Source organism: Molossus molossus, unplaced genomic scaffold (genome assembly GCF_014108415.1).
Source record: "Molossus molossus isolate mMolMol1 unplaced genomic scaffold, mMolMol1.p scaffold_m16_p_12, whole genome shotgun sequence".
NCBI lineage: Eukaryota > Metazoa > Chordata > Mammalia > Chiroptera > Molossidae > Molossus > Molossus molossus.
Window position 1 is genome coordinate 5,595,393 of NW_023425347.1, and position 15,891 is coordinate 5,611,283.

General features: G+C 52.5%; 1 protein-coding gene and 1 pseudogene across 1 annotated transcript; both read left to right on the forward strand.

The window, feature by feature from the left end:
• The first annotated feature begins 1,701 nt into the window (after positions 1-1,701).
• FOXQ1 (forkhead box Q1) lies at positions 1,702-3,497 on the forward strand. The gene has a single exon (XM_036256871.1). It carries the CDS (start codon positions 2,292-2,294, stop codon positions 3,495-3,497), a length of 1,206 nt encoding a protein of 401 aa, XP_036112764.1. The 5' UTR covers positions 1,702-2,291.
• Positions 3,498-6,670: 3,173 nt separating this feature from the next.
• LOC118626170 overlaps positions 6,671-15,891 on the forward strand; it is a 35,372-nt pseudogene continuing 26,151 nt past the window's right edge.

Sequence of the window (15,891 nt, forward strand, 5' to 3'; positions counted from 1 at the left end):
GAGACCTTGACCCTGTAATCTCTCAGCAGCCTCATTAGACCAGCCAACTTGGGTCCATACATCAACTGGCCAAGCTTATCTCCTCCATAAAATAGGCCTTCATCCTCATGCCCTGCCCACCCCCAGAGTTCAAACAAGGATAACATTCACTGAGAGCCTATTACCCCTAGCCAAACTGAACCCTCTTTACCTGCGCCAGTCAACCCCCTCTCGAGGTCCAAGGGGCCATGAACTCCCAGGGCTGGAGCTGAGCAGATCCTCTTTAGGGGAGCATATCCCCTGGAAAGCAGCCATCCTTCATCAGCTCTCCATTTGAACACACAATAAATGTCAACTCAATATCCAAACGTGTCATTTCCCCAAACACAAAAATAACAGAGCTTTCCATGGGTCTGTCATTTTGCCCACCCCATGCTGAATGCCTTTAAAACTGCCTGAATGAAGATAAGAGAGGATTGTGTACATCACACAAATGGTGGAAAGTAATAAAATAAACATCAAAGGTGAGCTCCCTCGTACTTGCAGTTCTTTCTGTATTTGCAACAAAGACAGGAAAAAGGAGGAAACCTCAGCGTGAAAGGGTAACGGGTTAGAAATGCGCCCTTCTGGGGGTCAGTGAGCCCCTCCCTTAAATATTGACACTGTGAAGCGTCAGGTCCTGAACTTCCTGGGGTGAAAAAAGTACCCCCTTTCTAGACTCTCCCACACCAGTGCCACTGAAACTACAGCAAAAGTCCTCAAGGAGAAGGACTGAAGAGAAATGGCCGCAACCACGTCGTGCTCTGGGCCCCGCTCCCGGAACAGACCCTCCCAGCCGTCCCAGTTGTCTGTGGGAACCCACAAAGAGAGCGGCGCGGAGTCGAGAGAAGCACGCACGCAGGCAAAGCCTGGAATCCCGCTCTAGACACAGCTGCTTTTCCCCAGGGGCCGCCAGCCAGGTGCAGAGAAAGGTAAAGGCAAAAGAAAAGTGAAAGTCGGAGGCCATTTAGCAAACAAGAGTCAAGTTCATCCGAAAAGGCGTGTACAATTTCAAGTGCAGTATTTTATTCATTAAAAAAGGAAAGAAGACAATAATTCTCAGAAGGAAATCATAGAACAGGGCACAACGTGTGGCTCCCGTAAGAGGTCACTGCAAAGTGCAGCTTGTGAGGTCTCAACGGTTCAGCACCTTGTCAGGGACAAGAGGCGTTCACTTTCAGAAGCAGCACCGTTTTCACTACAAGAGAAGCAAACGTACACTTCGTGCACCTTAGGAAGGCCACAAGCCCGAACAAAGTCCCTGCTGACACGCCCCAGCCCTTCCAGGTTCCCCCACCCCGCCCCCAGGCCCTCTAATCCAAATCTCTTCCTTGAGCTCGGGGACGCAGAGACCCCTCCCGGGCGCAGGGGCGCTCCCACCTGAGCCTAGGAGCGGCGGGCGGGGCCGGCACACAGGGACACCGGCACACTCACAGCAACTCGCACACCCCAGCCGCGCGCGCGCTCCTCATTGGCTGGAGGCGGAAGGCGGGGCTGGTCAGACCCAAAACAAACAACCTGCGCAAGGCGACTTTGCTGCCGCGCAGCCTCGTGGCCTCAACCTGGTGCGCGCCCGCCTGGGAGCCACAGCCACCTAAGCCACCTCTTTCTCCCACCCCTCTGTCGTCGGTGCCCAGGCCCCGCCTCCGGGGAGCCGCCACAGGGTTATATTGGGCCGGGCGGAAGGTGGAGGCCAGACGTAGCGGCAGCCGGCCAGCACGGAGATGCTGCTCCTGAGGCCGGGGGCGGGAAGGTGGCTGCGGGAGCCACGGCCTCGGGGACTTGGCGCCGCGGACGCTCAAGGCTGAAGACACCGAACCTTCCCCCAAGGGTGGCACGCACCCCAGCCTGTACCATTTCCGTTCCCCGCGGACGCCTGCCCGGGACCTGGGACGTCCAGTGAAGAAACCCTCCTGGTCTCTGGGACACTGAGCAGATGCGTACGTTTCTTCTCTCCAGCAGCAAACCCCAAGGCCCTTGTGCCTGGGCATCAGAAGTTAAAACCGCACCCTGCACACTTTCACCCCTAAGTCTCTTATCCTCGAACTGAAGACAGCGGCCACCCAAATCCTCCCTCATTGCCCATCTTAGTTTTTACCCAATAAGCACAACACCTCCAACGAAAAATTCTGCGGAAGAGGACTCATCTACGGAAAAGTTACTGTCTCAGGAGGAGGGAGAGCTCTCTGGGAGAGGAAGGCGAGGATTCCCGGATCCGGGGCGCCCCCGCGCCCCCCGCACCAGCTTCCGAAGACCGCGCAGAGGAAAGGGGCATGGCGCGCTGGGCCGCGACAGGGTGCGCTGACATGAAGCTGGAGGTGTTCAGCCCCCGCGCGGCTCACGGGGACAAGCCGGGTAGTGACCTGGAGGGCGCAGGCAGTAGCGATGCGCCCTCTCCGCTGTCGGCAGCCGGCGACGACTCTCTGGGCTCGGACGGGGACTGTGCGGCCAACAGCCCAGCGGCAGGCGGTGGCAAGAGAAATGCGAGCGGTGAGCCTGCCGCCGAGGAGGAGGGCCCGGCGGCGGCAGCGGGGATCGCAGAAGCGGGCGCGGCGGGGCCCGGGGCCGAGGGCGCGGGGGTCGGCGAGGGCGGGCGCAGCAAGCCGTACACGCGGCGGCCCAAGCCCCCGTACTCGTACATCGCGCTCATCGCCATGGCCATCCGCGACTCGGCGGGCGGGCGCCTGACGCTGGCGGAGATCAACGAGTACCTCATGGGCAAGTTCCCCTTCTTCCGCGGCAGCTACACGGGCTGGCGCAACTCGGTGCGCCACAACCTCTCGCTCAACGACTGCTTCGTCAAGGTGCTGCGCGACCCCTCGCGGCCTTGGGGCAAGGATAACTACTGGATGCTCAACCCCAACAGCGAGTACACCTTCGCCGACGGGGTCTTCCGCCGCCGCCGCAAGCGCCTCAGCCACCGGGCGGCGCCCCCCGCCCCCGGGCTGCGGCCGGAGGAGGCTGCGGCCCCGCCGCCGGCGCCCGCCGCCCTGGGCTCGCCCGGCGCGCGCTCCCCCGCCCGCCAGGAGGGGCGCGTCAGCCCGGCGGGCAAGTTCTCCAGCTCCTTCGCTATAGACAGCATCCTCAGCAAGCCCTTTCGCAGCCGCCGCGACGGGGATGCGGCCCCCGGGGTGCGGCTGCCGTGGGGCGCCGCTCCCTGCCCGCCGCTGCCCGCGTATCCCGCGCTCCTCCCCGGCGCGCCCGGCGGCGCCCTACTGCCGCTCTGCGCGTACGGCGCGGCCGAGCCGGCGCTGCTAGGGGCGCGCGGAGCCGAGGCGCCGCGGCCCGCGCCGCACCTCTTGCTCGCGCCCTTCTCCGCCTCCGCCCCTGCCAAGCCGTTCCGAGGCCCAGCGGCCGGCGGCGGCGGCGGCGGCGCGCACCTGTACTGCCCCCTGCGGCTGCCCGGGGCCCTGCAGGCGGCCTCGGCCCGCGGCCCGGGCCCGCACCTGCCCTACCCGGTGGAGACACTCCTGGCCTGAGCAGCGCGGCTGAGCCCCGCCGGGGTGGGCGCCATAGGAGATGCCAGTATCGCAGGTTCAGTGCTTTGCACTTTCTGTCCAGAGAAAAGGAGAATTTAAAAGAAAATCCTCCATCAACCGTGCCTTACAGTTAAAGGGTTTTTGACAGAAGTGTTTTAACTTAGTCCAGAATATTTCCTTCTTTTATAATTTTACAGAGGACCAACGCAATTTTTCATAGTTGTTTGAGTTTCTTTACCAGGCCTGCCCCACCCTCCACCCCTTCACAGACTTTTCCTCTCTTCTTACTGCCCAGGCACCCCTTATTCCTACTATTTTTGTTGCACCTTCCATTGATTTGCTCCTAAAAAGAGAAAAAAGCACATCAGGGAACTATTCCATATGATAAGTGATATGACTACTACTTGGGGTCTTTTGGGCCCCTGTTCCATGTGTACGTATGTGTCATTTACAGGTATGACTGAATGTGAGAGAGGTGTTAGCGAATCTTCAGTCATTTCTCTGCTATTGACCAATGCTTCACTGTGCCAAAAGATTAAAAATATATATATTGTTGGGTTTTGTAATTAAATTATTTATATATTTTTGAAATCTGAATTGAAAGTGTTGCAGGCAACGAGCTACCGCGTTATTACTGGTTTGGTGATCTTTTCCTGTGGTCTCCCCAGCCAAGCAATTTCTTTAAAGGAAAAGTTGATGTTACGCATGTGGGGTGCCAGGACCACTGCCAGTGAAAGCAAGTGTGATTTTTATTTTTAATGTTATTTTATTTGTATCTGTGTACATATTCATATATAAATTTTATGAAACCCAGGCATAGTGCTTATTTTTAAATAAAACTCACAACCGACTAGCGCTTTGTGGTGGTGGGCTGGAGATGAGAGTTTTTATCCGCCCGTGTCCTCACACCCCCGCATGGGTTTAGGTTTAAGTCTGAAGAAACTCCCTGGGGCGGGGAGTAAAAACACTTTCCTGAATGATTCAATAAAGGTAGAGTCAGTCTGCAGGTTTCCCTACCTGATAAATTGCTGTACAACTCTTCAGGATGGGACTTCAACAATGGGATTTCTTAAAACTTCAATGACCTCTGTAAGAATTCTCCTAAGAGTTGCCAGAACAAATCATAAGGTGTGATTTATTCAAGAATCCTCCAGCAGACATCATCAACAAGCTTATACTCAAGCAGACATATTCAGGCAAATTGGTCCTGATTTGGGGCTCAAAAACATTCATGGCATGTAATTATCTTAACCAGCACAGATTTCCTGAAGGCAGTTTTAAGAGCAACTTGAGTGTCAAAGTTTGTGTTTTGTTTTCAAATCAAAACCTTCTACCTTTTTAGGAATGCAAAAAGTCCATTTGGGTGTGAACCTATTAGTAGTGTTTTGTTTTGTTTTGTTTTGTTTTGTTTTGTTTTCACTCTCCTCTTTTGTATAGAGAGCATTTGTAGATGTGGGGCTGTCAGGCCTTTTTCAGTTGTGATCTGAAGAGAAAATGCCACCTCAGTTGTGTGGAGACAATTCCCCATATTAAAAATGGGAGGTTTTGATCAGGAAGTATCAGCAAAGTGTGAGTATCTGTTTCTCAATAAATTCAAAGGCAGTGGGACCCTTAACAATGTATCGATTGAAATAGTCTAAAGAGTAATACAAACCCTGAGAAATTCAGAGACTGGAAACGTAGGCCCTATTGTTCTTGCCATTCTTGTACAGATCTCATCTCATCCAAGAGAATGATTTGGAACCAATATATTATGAAGTGGGGAAAGAAAGGGGGGGGGGGATTTCAGTATGCTGTCTTTTGGCAGGAATGGAAGGGGGAAAGCCCATCCCTAAGTCTACTTATCAACTAACAAGTTTGACTGATTTTCATTCTATCTACTCAGTATCATGAAGAGTGATCATAATAATAGGGTTGAATTAGGACAAAGGGTAGGCATTTAAGTGGAGATTTGTACCCACAAGGCTAATAATTAGACCAGAAAATAAAACTGAAACAGACTAGAAGGAAGAAGGAGGGTGTGTGTGTGTGTGTGTATGTGTCAGTGAGTTCACTGGGTTGAAATGATCAGGACCCACCATCAATTCTTTGCTTTTCTCTTGAAAACACACTCTGAAGACAGAAGGTGAGCGGGTAGCCAGCGACTTCAGCTGCTTCCCATCTCGGGTCCCAGCAGCCCGCGCCTTGCCTCCAGAGGCGGGGTGCTGCCTCTTACATCCGTTTTGGAAAGCCACGATTCTCATTTCTGCAGTGGTACATGGCGACAGCTCTGCAAATGGAGATTTTAAATCTGCACTGATTTATGTTTAAAAGCACAGGAAATCGATGTAAAATAGAAGGCAAAGATGGTGTTTTTTAAATTAACAGCTGTTCTTTCCTCCCTTCAAAAAACTCCCTCCTTCCTAACGAATACTCCGGAGTCTGAGTCCGGTTGACTGGGGTCCCCTCCTCGGCTTCTGATCCCCGGGTACTGTAAGGTTTTCTAGAGAGTGGTGGGGTCGCGTGACCTTTGCGCCCGTGTGGCGTTCCATGACCAAGCTCCTACTCCCAGGACCCAAAGGACAACGCGGGCGGGGGTGGGGGGCGTAGGACAAAGAGGTCCGGGGCTGTGTGGGCGCCTCCCCACCAGGCCTTCTGGCCCCCGGCCCCTGCAGTCTCGGCCGCTACCTGCGGGGCGGAGGCCCGGGCGGAAGGAACCCGCGCAAACCCGGGTTTTCCACGTGAACACAGAAAGTTGCAGAAAGCTTTAAGTTCCAGCGGCGCACCCCTTCCGCGGGCACCGCACCTCGCGACGAAGACCAGGACCTTCGGCGGTGAGGTTCGGTCACTGTCGCAGGACCCGGGCCCCCGGCCGCAGCCACGGCGGTGCGACCCCGCCAGGACTGTTCCTTCTGGCAGCCGCCCAGGGAGCTGGATTCCTCGGCGGCGCCGGAGAGCGCTCGGGGCTCCGCACGCGTCGGGCGGGTGGGCCGAGGGCAGGGCCTGTCCCTCCCCCAGCCCAACCCCGCGCAGCCCGCCCTCCCCGCCGCCCACACCCAGTTCCTAGCCCGGCCCGGCGCTCCCCGGCCGCGCGTGGGGCGCCGGCTGCGGCGGGGTCGCGGGACTGCGGACTGGGGGTGGGGGGCTGTCTAGTTTGGTAAACGTCCTATCGTAAGTGTTGCCTGGAGACCGCGATGGAGACTGAGAACCCCATTTCTGGCCCCCGCACTGGCGCTTTACAGCCCCGTTTCCCCTCCCGCCTAGAAGACCCTTGCAGGCCAGTTGGACACGTGGGAGGAGAGAAGTGCGCAACCGCGGGACGCCTGCCCCAGCTGAGCCACCCCTTCAGGGCCTGGGACCTGCTCCAGTCTCCCTGCCAGACCTTCCCGCGACCAGGGATCAAGGCCGCTGCCTTTGGGGCTGAAAACTTCTCTGGTTAGCAACGCACAACATTCTGATCAGCCTACACCCTTCACCCCCAATATAGGAGACTGGGGCTGGGTGGTGGATGTGCCCTGGTTCTAGGCCCCACCTCTGTGTGTGAGCCAGGGAGCCAGCGACTTCAGCCATCACACTGGCTGGCTGGCTTCAAGTCCCTTAGAGTAGGGGACTAACTAGGGTTCCTAACTAAGGTTCTGAGTCAGGTGAGAGAGGAGAGAGAGAAGGAGGGAAGGGAGGGAGGGAGGGAGGGAGGGAGGGAGGAAGAAGAAATCAGAGAAAGTTTCATCCTCAGTGGATAGAGATGGGTTACTGTAGGGGCTTCCCGGGTGACCTTGTTGAGCTGGAAGCAAGCCTAAGGAGAATTACTTAGAGCCACTCTGGTTCCACTAGTGCACAATTTCACAAACTTGACATTTTTCTGCCTGAGGGAATGTATGTTCACACACAAGATACAGAGTCAAATTCACGGACTGTCTTGGATAGACCCTAATCTGTAGATGAAAAACAAGGACCGGAAGAGTAGCTTAAACATTCCTTTGTGACAGACCCAGGTGGAAACCAAGATCCCAACCCCCAGTTCACAGTTCTTTGCACTGTAACACAATTATCTGGGTAATTCAGACCAAAACATATTCTGGCAAGAACTTGGTTGAACTATTCAGATAATTGAGATTCGCTTTTATTACAATGGTAAGCAGATTTCCCAAACTGGTAAGAACTTTGTCCCTCAGTCCCCATAATTGTCCTTTTCTAGAAGAGGCACCTGCAGCCCCCTGAGACCCGCACTTGCAGCTCGGTGGGAGGCAGTGCTCCTGCGTCCACAGTGCAGCGCGCTGCTTCCTCTCGCTTCTGCTGGGCAGGCGCCAGATGCACGCCCCTCCCAAGGGCAGCAAGAATCTGTGCAGAAAAAGACGGTCTGCTAGAGGAGTGTGTGGGACTCCGCAGTCCCTGCCCCCTGGTGACACGCACTAACAAATGAGCACTCCCTGACACCCACCTGTCCTATTTTCTCACACCAGGCCCAAAACAAAAACAGCCCCTTTCCCACATTGGAAAAAGACTAAAATTTACGATAATTTGCCTTCCATTTTTAGCTTTAAAAAAATGCCAACTCAAAACACCCACGTGACTGACAGCTTTCTTCGATATTAAGGAACTTTGTTGGCATCAAATATACAAAGATATTGTTCCTCTGTTTTATTTTGTTTTGTTTTGTTTAATTCTTTAGATCATAATAGCTGAGTTTTCCCGTGGTTCTAGAAATTAGAGTCCAAAGAGTCCTTCAGTAAATATTTCCTGCTTTCAAACACCACAGTATTTCTCTCTTAAGCAACAGCCTTTATAGTTCTCTAGTGAAACCATCAGACTTTTATGCTTTAACAACATAATTTGTTAATTCTTAATGTTGTCAGCAAATAGGCCTCGTAAGTATCTTCTAAGATCATGATGGAAACCATAAAAATGTAACTTTCCCCAGATTCTAGGTCCTCTTTCAAACTGGCAAAGATTCCGATGTCACGAGAGGGTGGAGGTTGTGCAACAGTCTCTGCACTGTGTCTGTCCTCATTATTAAGACGGATGGCTGATTAGAAGCAAATGTTGTTCCTGTCATTTGCCAACTTACAGACTAGCAGAGATAACTGTATTAACCTTCATTTTTGGTGAGCTACAGCTAAATATAAACATTAATATAATGCAACATTTTCCTTACCACTTCGGGACCCTCTCTGCTGCTCTTTCCAGGAAAAGTTTAACTTAGAAAGCTTGCCATAACTGAGCCTTTTTATCACATGTTTGAAGCTCCAAATAATATACGTATTCAACATCCCTGACATGTATTTGTTTTTTCTGATCACCAGTTTCTAACCATTAAGGGGAAAGACAGAAAAGCTTGACACTTGGCTGGACAAGCTCATTGCAGTTAAATGCCTGGTAACACTCAACATCACAGAAGTGGTCCATTCAAGAAACAACTCCAAATAAAAACCCAAGAAGACCCGAGTCTAAATCCTGGTTCCGGCTCCCACAGCTGGATGGCTGGGGAAAGGGTCACCCCTCTATGCCTCAGTGTGACTAGGGGATTGAGACAGAACATGGTCTCACACCTCGGCTCACAGTTCACGGCCAAGAAAGCCCACGTAGAATGTCAAACATGTCACGCAAATGGATGCTTCTCCTTTCCCCTAAATTCAATCAACGTGGAATCAAATATGTATTTCAGGAACAGGCCTCATTAGAGTGATTCAGCATAAATAAAACACTCATAGACACTACAAAACATATTTGAAACCATTAGGGTGCAGTGGACATATGTAATTTATCATTCGAATGGATCCTAACATGTATTTCCAAATGACATTCTCCCCCACTATGCTCTTGACAACTTTTGCACAAAATCCTAGCTTTCAGAATTAGGTGTAAAATACATGCTTATTTCATTGACAGGAACTTGAGACTGAGAGAGGTTGAGCTATTTTCAAGGGGGTTTCGTCATAAGCCAGGCATCCAGGACTCTTCCTGGCTCCAGGGCCGGCTCCCGGGCCAGTGCTCAAACCCCGGCATGAGAGGGTCAGGTCAGTCCTCGCTGGTTTATTTACGGACAAAGTCCACAGATCCCAAAAGCATTTCTCAGGGTAATGGAGTCATACAACCTAAAAATGCAACTAGCACCAAGGGACTCCTGGCATGGAAACAAACGTGTGCATGTGTGTGTACAAATATAACATGAAAATGCTAATATTAAATACTAAAATAAAAGAAATGTGGGAACACTAAAGGAGTGCAAATCTGGAAACTAGAGAATAGCCCTGAAAATGCCAACCCACGTAGTTTTTAGTCAAGTGCATTCCAGATGCATTCTCAGGCCTGAGCAAGGCCTACGTGATAAGCTTACACGATCCGGCAGACAGACCTCCTTCATTTGGGGAAGCCGGTATTTTCTTGGAGGAGTCACCATTTGTAGCTGCCATCCCAGCGCCTGCCCCTCCCCTGGTCCCAGCACCCTGACTTCTGAGGAGGAGCCACCTCCCGCTGCGGGAGGGCGTTCTGCAGGCCAAGCAGGCCTCCTCCTCCCCGGACTCGGAACCAGGAGCAGGATTCAGGACCAAACAATGGAGTCGGCTTCTCCCAGGTGCTCCAATGCCCTGGTCCATCAGGTTCTGCTGTGGGACCCCGGAGCCGCCCTGGCTCCTCTCCTTTGCAGGGAAATCCTTCCCATCAAGTCCTGCTTGGCTCACATCCATCTGGGTTTCTGTCATCAGTCACCTCCTCACGTCCTACAGGGCCACCCAGGCACAGCGCGAGTCAGTCCAGGTGGCTTTCAAGCTCTTACTCCCTTTCCTGTGTGAACCTCTTCTTCCTACTGGTCCTCCTTGGACATACCAAGCCCCCCGGGAGAGGAGGGGGGGTCACAGAAGGTAGGGGAAGTGGGAAGTGGGGGACCATGCAGTCAGTGCAGTGCGGCAGCTCTTTCCCTTCCTGGGGGGACGAACAACAAGTCGAGGCGACCTTACCCTATGAATGGCCACTCAGGAAGACAAAGGCATGGCTGCTGAGCTCGGTGACCCAGGGAACCCTCCACAGCACGGGCTGAGTATAAGGAGCCGGTCACAGAAGGTTATGTCCGTGCAGCCCATGTGCAGGACACTGCAGAAAAGGCAAAAGGGACAGCGGCTGGGATGGGGGACTCCAACGGGCACAAGGGAATTTTGAGGGTGATGGAAATAACCCACATCGTGATTAGGGACATGGTTTCATGACGGTACATGTGGGTCAATACTCAGTGCTGTCCACCTAAAAGCGTGTGTTGCTGCATGTAGATGATATTTCAATAACCCTCACCTAACAAGTGAACTCATTCATGTGGGGAATGAGTGGTAAGACTTACCCTATTGCCCAAACCAGGAACATTTCCCCAAAACAGCTTAAAGGAAATGAAGCTTTATTTATGAAATCTCAACTAATGTACTAGTTAGAGGAGTATTTTCAGAGGAAAAGTAAACTTCCTGTGCCTCTTCAGTCATACACAGCACCCAGCTGCCCCTGCCCACTCTGGGCAGCCTGGGCACCGGCGTCCACTCCGCTTCCACATGGGAGCCTCAAGAACCACGGCAGACCCGGACGCCATGCCAGGGCACCTGCGGGTGTGCCTCCCACGTTCAGACACAGCTTTCTGCATCGCGGGCTGGCTGAGAAGGGACGCAGGACTGGGAGCGACGGCCCGAGTGGAAGAGAAAGCATCACTGCAGCCCCCTGGCCGCCTAGTCCGAGCTAGTTCACCAAGCACCTCCTGCGGGACACCACCCACGCTAAGACCTGGATCAGCACCCGGCACCCCTGCGAGGAAGGTCACTAGAAGAGGGACCCAAGATGGGACTACCAGGATTACATGGCATTGCCCAAACCTATCAAACACGCTCGCCTAACAGCACCAATTCCAGAAAGCAGCCCTACAGGGGAAGAGATTGCATAAACACAGTTCATTCCCTGTGCTCCCCGTGGGACTCCTCTCTGCACCCCAATTCTGTCATCACCAGTGTCAGAATGCTGGGCACTGGAGAAATGTTGAGCAAACTGGATGTGTTTGACCCCTCGCAGCAGTTACACAAGTCAGCAGTCTGAAACAAGATAATCATTAGTTCTCATGTTTATTAGCTGAACCCGGTTGAGAATGGCCTGCGGGGACATTTATAAATGCAATAAAAGGCCTCATCATTGTTCAGGGCAAAGTGATGTGGGTCAGTTTGGATTTGGGCTGAAGCAGGCCTCTGCCCAGACTCAAGGAGGAAAGGCTGCGGCTGAAACGTGTTCCAGTGCGACCCCGGCCTCTGCTGCGTGGGCGCCTGTTGAACTTACTCAGGGGCTCAAAGTCAGTGAGAGATGTCAGCCAATTTGGAACTAGTCAAGATAGGTCTGAACCCATATTTTTCAATATGTAACTCCAGAAACGTGTGACTAAAAAGAGACGTCTGGCGGCCCAAGTCACCTCTTCGAGCTGTGCCCGTGAGCGGAGTCAAAGTGTTTGTGCTGAGAGATTCGGCCTGAGAAACAAGGCTTGCCCAGTAGGGCTTCCTTAGTGAGTCCCAGGAAATTAAACCAGCATATCTGTACTCACAGTTGATTCAACAGAATCAAGGTCCAGCGCACATCTGGGACACTGGCTGGTTCTTACACAGAGTGGTTCGGGGCGGGAGACACATGCTCTGCTGGGGAAGCTCTCCCCAAATTCTCTGATTGCCCACCAGCCCCTCCCCCTTCCCTGGCTCGCTCTGTTGTCTGAAATATCACCATTTGATTCGTTCTAAGTTATATAATAAAAATGGGGCATGAATTATACTACAATAGAAAAAACAGAAAAGGGGTGGGGAGACAGAGGTAATCATTATTCCACGACAAACACAACTTCCCTTCCCCACGCCTGGCTACTTGGAATTGCAGGGCCCACGTGGACCTGCTTGTTGGCCTTGGAACACTTAAGGTTTTTACACAAAACACATCTGTTCATAGACAAACCCAGCACAGAAAAATTCCTGGTGCCAAGCTTAAGAGTTGTCTCCTGCACGCCACTCGAGGTGTTAGGTCTGGATGAGACACTTCTGGGGACCTGCGTGCATTCAGTCCGTACACTGAGTGTGACGGTAAGTTCTGCTGCCCAGAGGCCACAGTGTTCCCTCGTAATCTGATGGTCACTTTTCCTTTGTCTCAAGATATGAAATAATACCCCATTGTGGTATTATTTACTTTTAAATTCCCTCGGCAGATCATTTTACTCCTGCCTACAGCTTTTTACCAAAGTTACCAAACGCAGGACTTACAATCACACTTAGAAGTCAGGTTGCAGGGAAATGGGAGTGATACAGGTGGGCCGGGACAGGACCCGAGTGACTTGGGAAGGGCCATACCGCTGCGCCCTCCCAGCGCGGCTTTTGCGTCCGCTGTGGCTCAGGCCCTGTTTCCTCTGCTTTCTCCCGCTTTGCCTTTTTGCAGAATGAAAACGTGTTGTTAGCACTGAGCACCCCTGGTAGCCAACGGCAGGCTTCGGTTCTAAGAAGTAATCTAAAGAATAAACGGGATCACTGTAATCAGACATATCAGCTCAAAATCTCGATTCCCTGCCAGACCCAGGAAACAGACCAGTTCAAACAGACTGCTTCCCCAAACATCATGCTGGAGATATTTGTTATGGCCGCACCCAAGCGAGCTGGTGACTTTCTCTGAAACGAAGGCTGACGCTCTACCTGCTGAGCCAAACCGGCCAGGGCGAGCTGGTGACTTTCTGCAGCAAAGTTCACGTTGCCCTCCTGGGGTGGGACCCCGACAACACCTACTTGGGCCTAGGGGGAAGCACTCTCAGGTAGTGTCAGAAAGATGACAATGATTCGCGTCACTCTTGCACTGAGGAAAACGCTTCCAGGTGCTGCAAGGTCCTCCCTGGAGAAATGGCCCCCTGGGCAGCAGGCTGGGCAGTCAGCACGCACTCTGACTCGCAGGGGCACGTTGGGCAGGCGGGGCCCACACCATGAAACCAGGCAGCGCGGAACCAGCAGATCACAGAATTGAGCCTCTAAAATGCAGAACGAGAGGCCCAGAGGCAGGCCCAGCACTGGAGGGAAGGCTCAGCTACTCGGCGCCTAGGCCAGGATGCCCTGCGTTTGCATGAACCACGGTCCATCCGCTCAGCCCCTCTTAGTTGGGGTACCCCCAGAAGTACTCTCAGAAACGGATTGGGCTACATGTTTATTTGGTAGGTGCAAGAAATACAGTGATACCTCGGTTCTCGAACATAATTCGTTCCAGGAGGATGGTCGAGAACCGAATTGTTCGAGAACCGAAGCAATGAAACCAATAGGAAAGTGTGACTCCACAAAGCGTGACTCTCTCTCTGCACTCACACTGATGACGCAAGCAAGGCGCGCTGGGCCGAATGAACGCCATTCGGCTCATCTCGGAAGTTCGAGTTCCAAATATTTGTTCGGATTCCGAGACAAAAGTTTCTCGAATCTCCATTTGGTCGAAAACCGAGGCGTTCGAGAACCGAGGTATCACTGTACCAGGATGGGCCCAAGGAATTAAGACCATGAACGGACAGCAGAGATTACAGGGGGAGTTATCAAGCCCACTGTGACTGTGAGCAACTAGAACTTAAGGCCATGTGGAAATTCTGAGAACAGTGTAAAATGCCTGCATCAGAAATATGCTACTAGTGACCAGAGGGACAAGGGAGTCATCGGTGAAGAGGTTTGGGGGCCAGAGGGGCCAGGGAATATTGATCCCCTGACATTTCTGGGCTGCCACGCATAAGTCTGTGTGGCTTTCTATGCCTTCAAAAAGAGCTTCATGCTGACACCAGCAACTGAAAACATCTCCCAGATGAAAGCATGTAATCCAGTCCCGCCTAGCCACGCCCTGGGAAAATTTTTAAAATCATCCTCCAGGCCCACATCAGGTTCTTTCCGTCAAGATTGGGATCTTCCAGCAGGAATACTGCTTGGGGATATGGCCTCTGATGTGTAGTGTTTGCCAATTTCTGTGGTGTAAATGCTTCTACCATGGCTGATTTCAAGTCATCAACAGTCTAACCCTGGATGCAACCTTCCTGACTAGTTAGCAACTGGCTGTTGTGTCTCAAGCTGGCAGGAGCCTGCTCTACACCAAAGAGTGGGGTAGGGGTCCCCAGCCTTGGTGCTCAGGTGCTGAGCCACTGGCCACACCCTCATCACCTACTGTCACCTGGGGAAAGGATCTCTCTTGTAGGAGATCCTTGACGCAGTAGCAGCTTGTGTGTCTAGAACTGATTTTCAAAGTTCAAGGGTTGACTTGAGGGTTGAGTCAATGTACTATGACAGTTAACAGCATAAACTCTGCAACCAAACTGCCCAGGTTGGAATCTCAACTCTACCATGTAACCTTGGGCAAGTTACTTAACCTCTCTGTGCCTGTTTCCTTCCTCATAAAATGAGAATAATAATGATAATAACAGTAATTACCTCACAAGGTTCTTGTAAAGATTAAGTGAGTTAGTTATTATATGCACAGTGCTTAGAACAGTGTCTGACACATACTTAGAGTTAGTAAACACTACTTAGTCATTGTTACTTAGGATGGGAGTGAGCAGTTGATCAGCCAGGACCCTAAGAGCATAATGAAGCTGTCTTGTTCCCCTGAAGATGCTGCATTTCCATCAGGTGGAATTACACCCAGAATTAATCCTGGGGGAGGGGGGAGGGGAAGAAGAGGAGAGGGAAGTGTGTGTGTGGGAGGGGGAGAGAGAGAGGAGAGGCTCTTCTTGATGAGAGACATTTAATCCATGCCACAACCAATCAGAGGAGCAAACCTTTTAACCCAGGTCTTAGGAAGCCGACCTACCTTGTTTGCACAGCACAAGTCTCAGGTTAAAACTATTTTAGATAACAGATGCCTTACTTTTCTTTTATACTTTTTTTGGTCTGTCAAGTGCTTTCAACAAGATAAAGAGTTCCAGCTGAACTCTGTGAATAGGAAATCTAAGGGTACGATGAAGTCTGCCATGGATTTTGTTCAGCTCCAAACCTCTGTGAGCCCTTCCTTGTGTGCCTGGCACTGAAGCAGCGAGGGCGACACGCGCCCCTGCCCTCCAGGTTCACCGTGAGCAGGCAGGTGCCCTTCTTGCGGTCGTGCCGCACCAGGAGGCCGGTCGTGGATGCCACGTGGAGCCACGTAAGAGGAGCAGCATCCCCGGCCCCAGGGGTTTAGAGAAGCCGTCCTGTAAGCTGTGGTATTTCCACCGAAACCTGAACCTGAAGGAGCCTGGGGTAAAGGGCTAGGAGTAAAAGGGGCGCTCTCCGGGTGGAGGGAACAGCGTGGACGCGGCACGCAGAGAGAGAGCGCGCGGCGTGGACGCGGCACGTGGAGAGAGAGCACGGTGTGGACGCGGCACGCGGAGAGAGAGAGAGAGCGGCGTGGACGCGGCACGCGGAGAGAGAGAGCGCGGCGTGGA

Coding starts and splice junctions, on each gene's coding strand:
- FOXQ1 (XM_036256871.1), top strand. CDS start 2,292: ATGGCGCGCTGGGCCGCGACAGGGTGCGCTGACATGAAGCTGGAGGTG.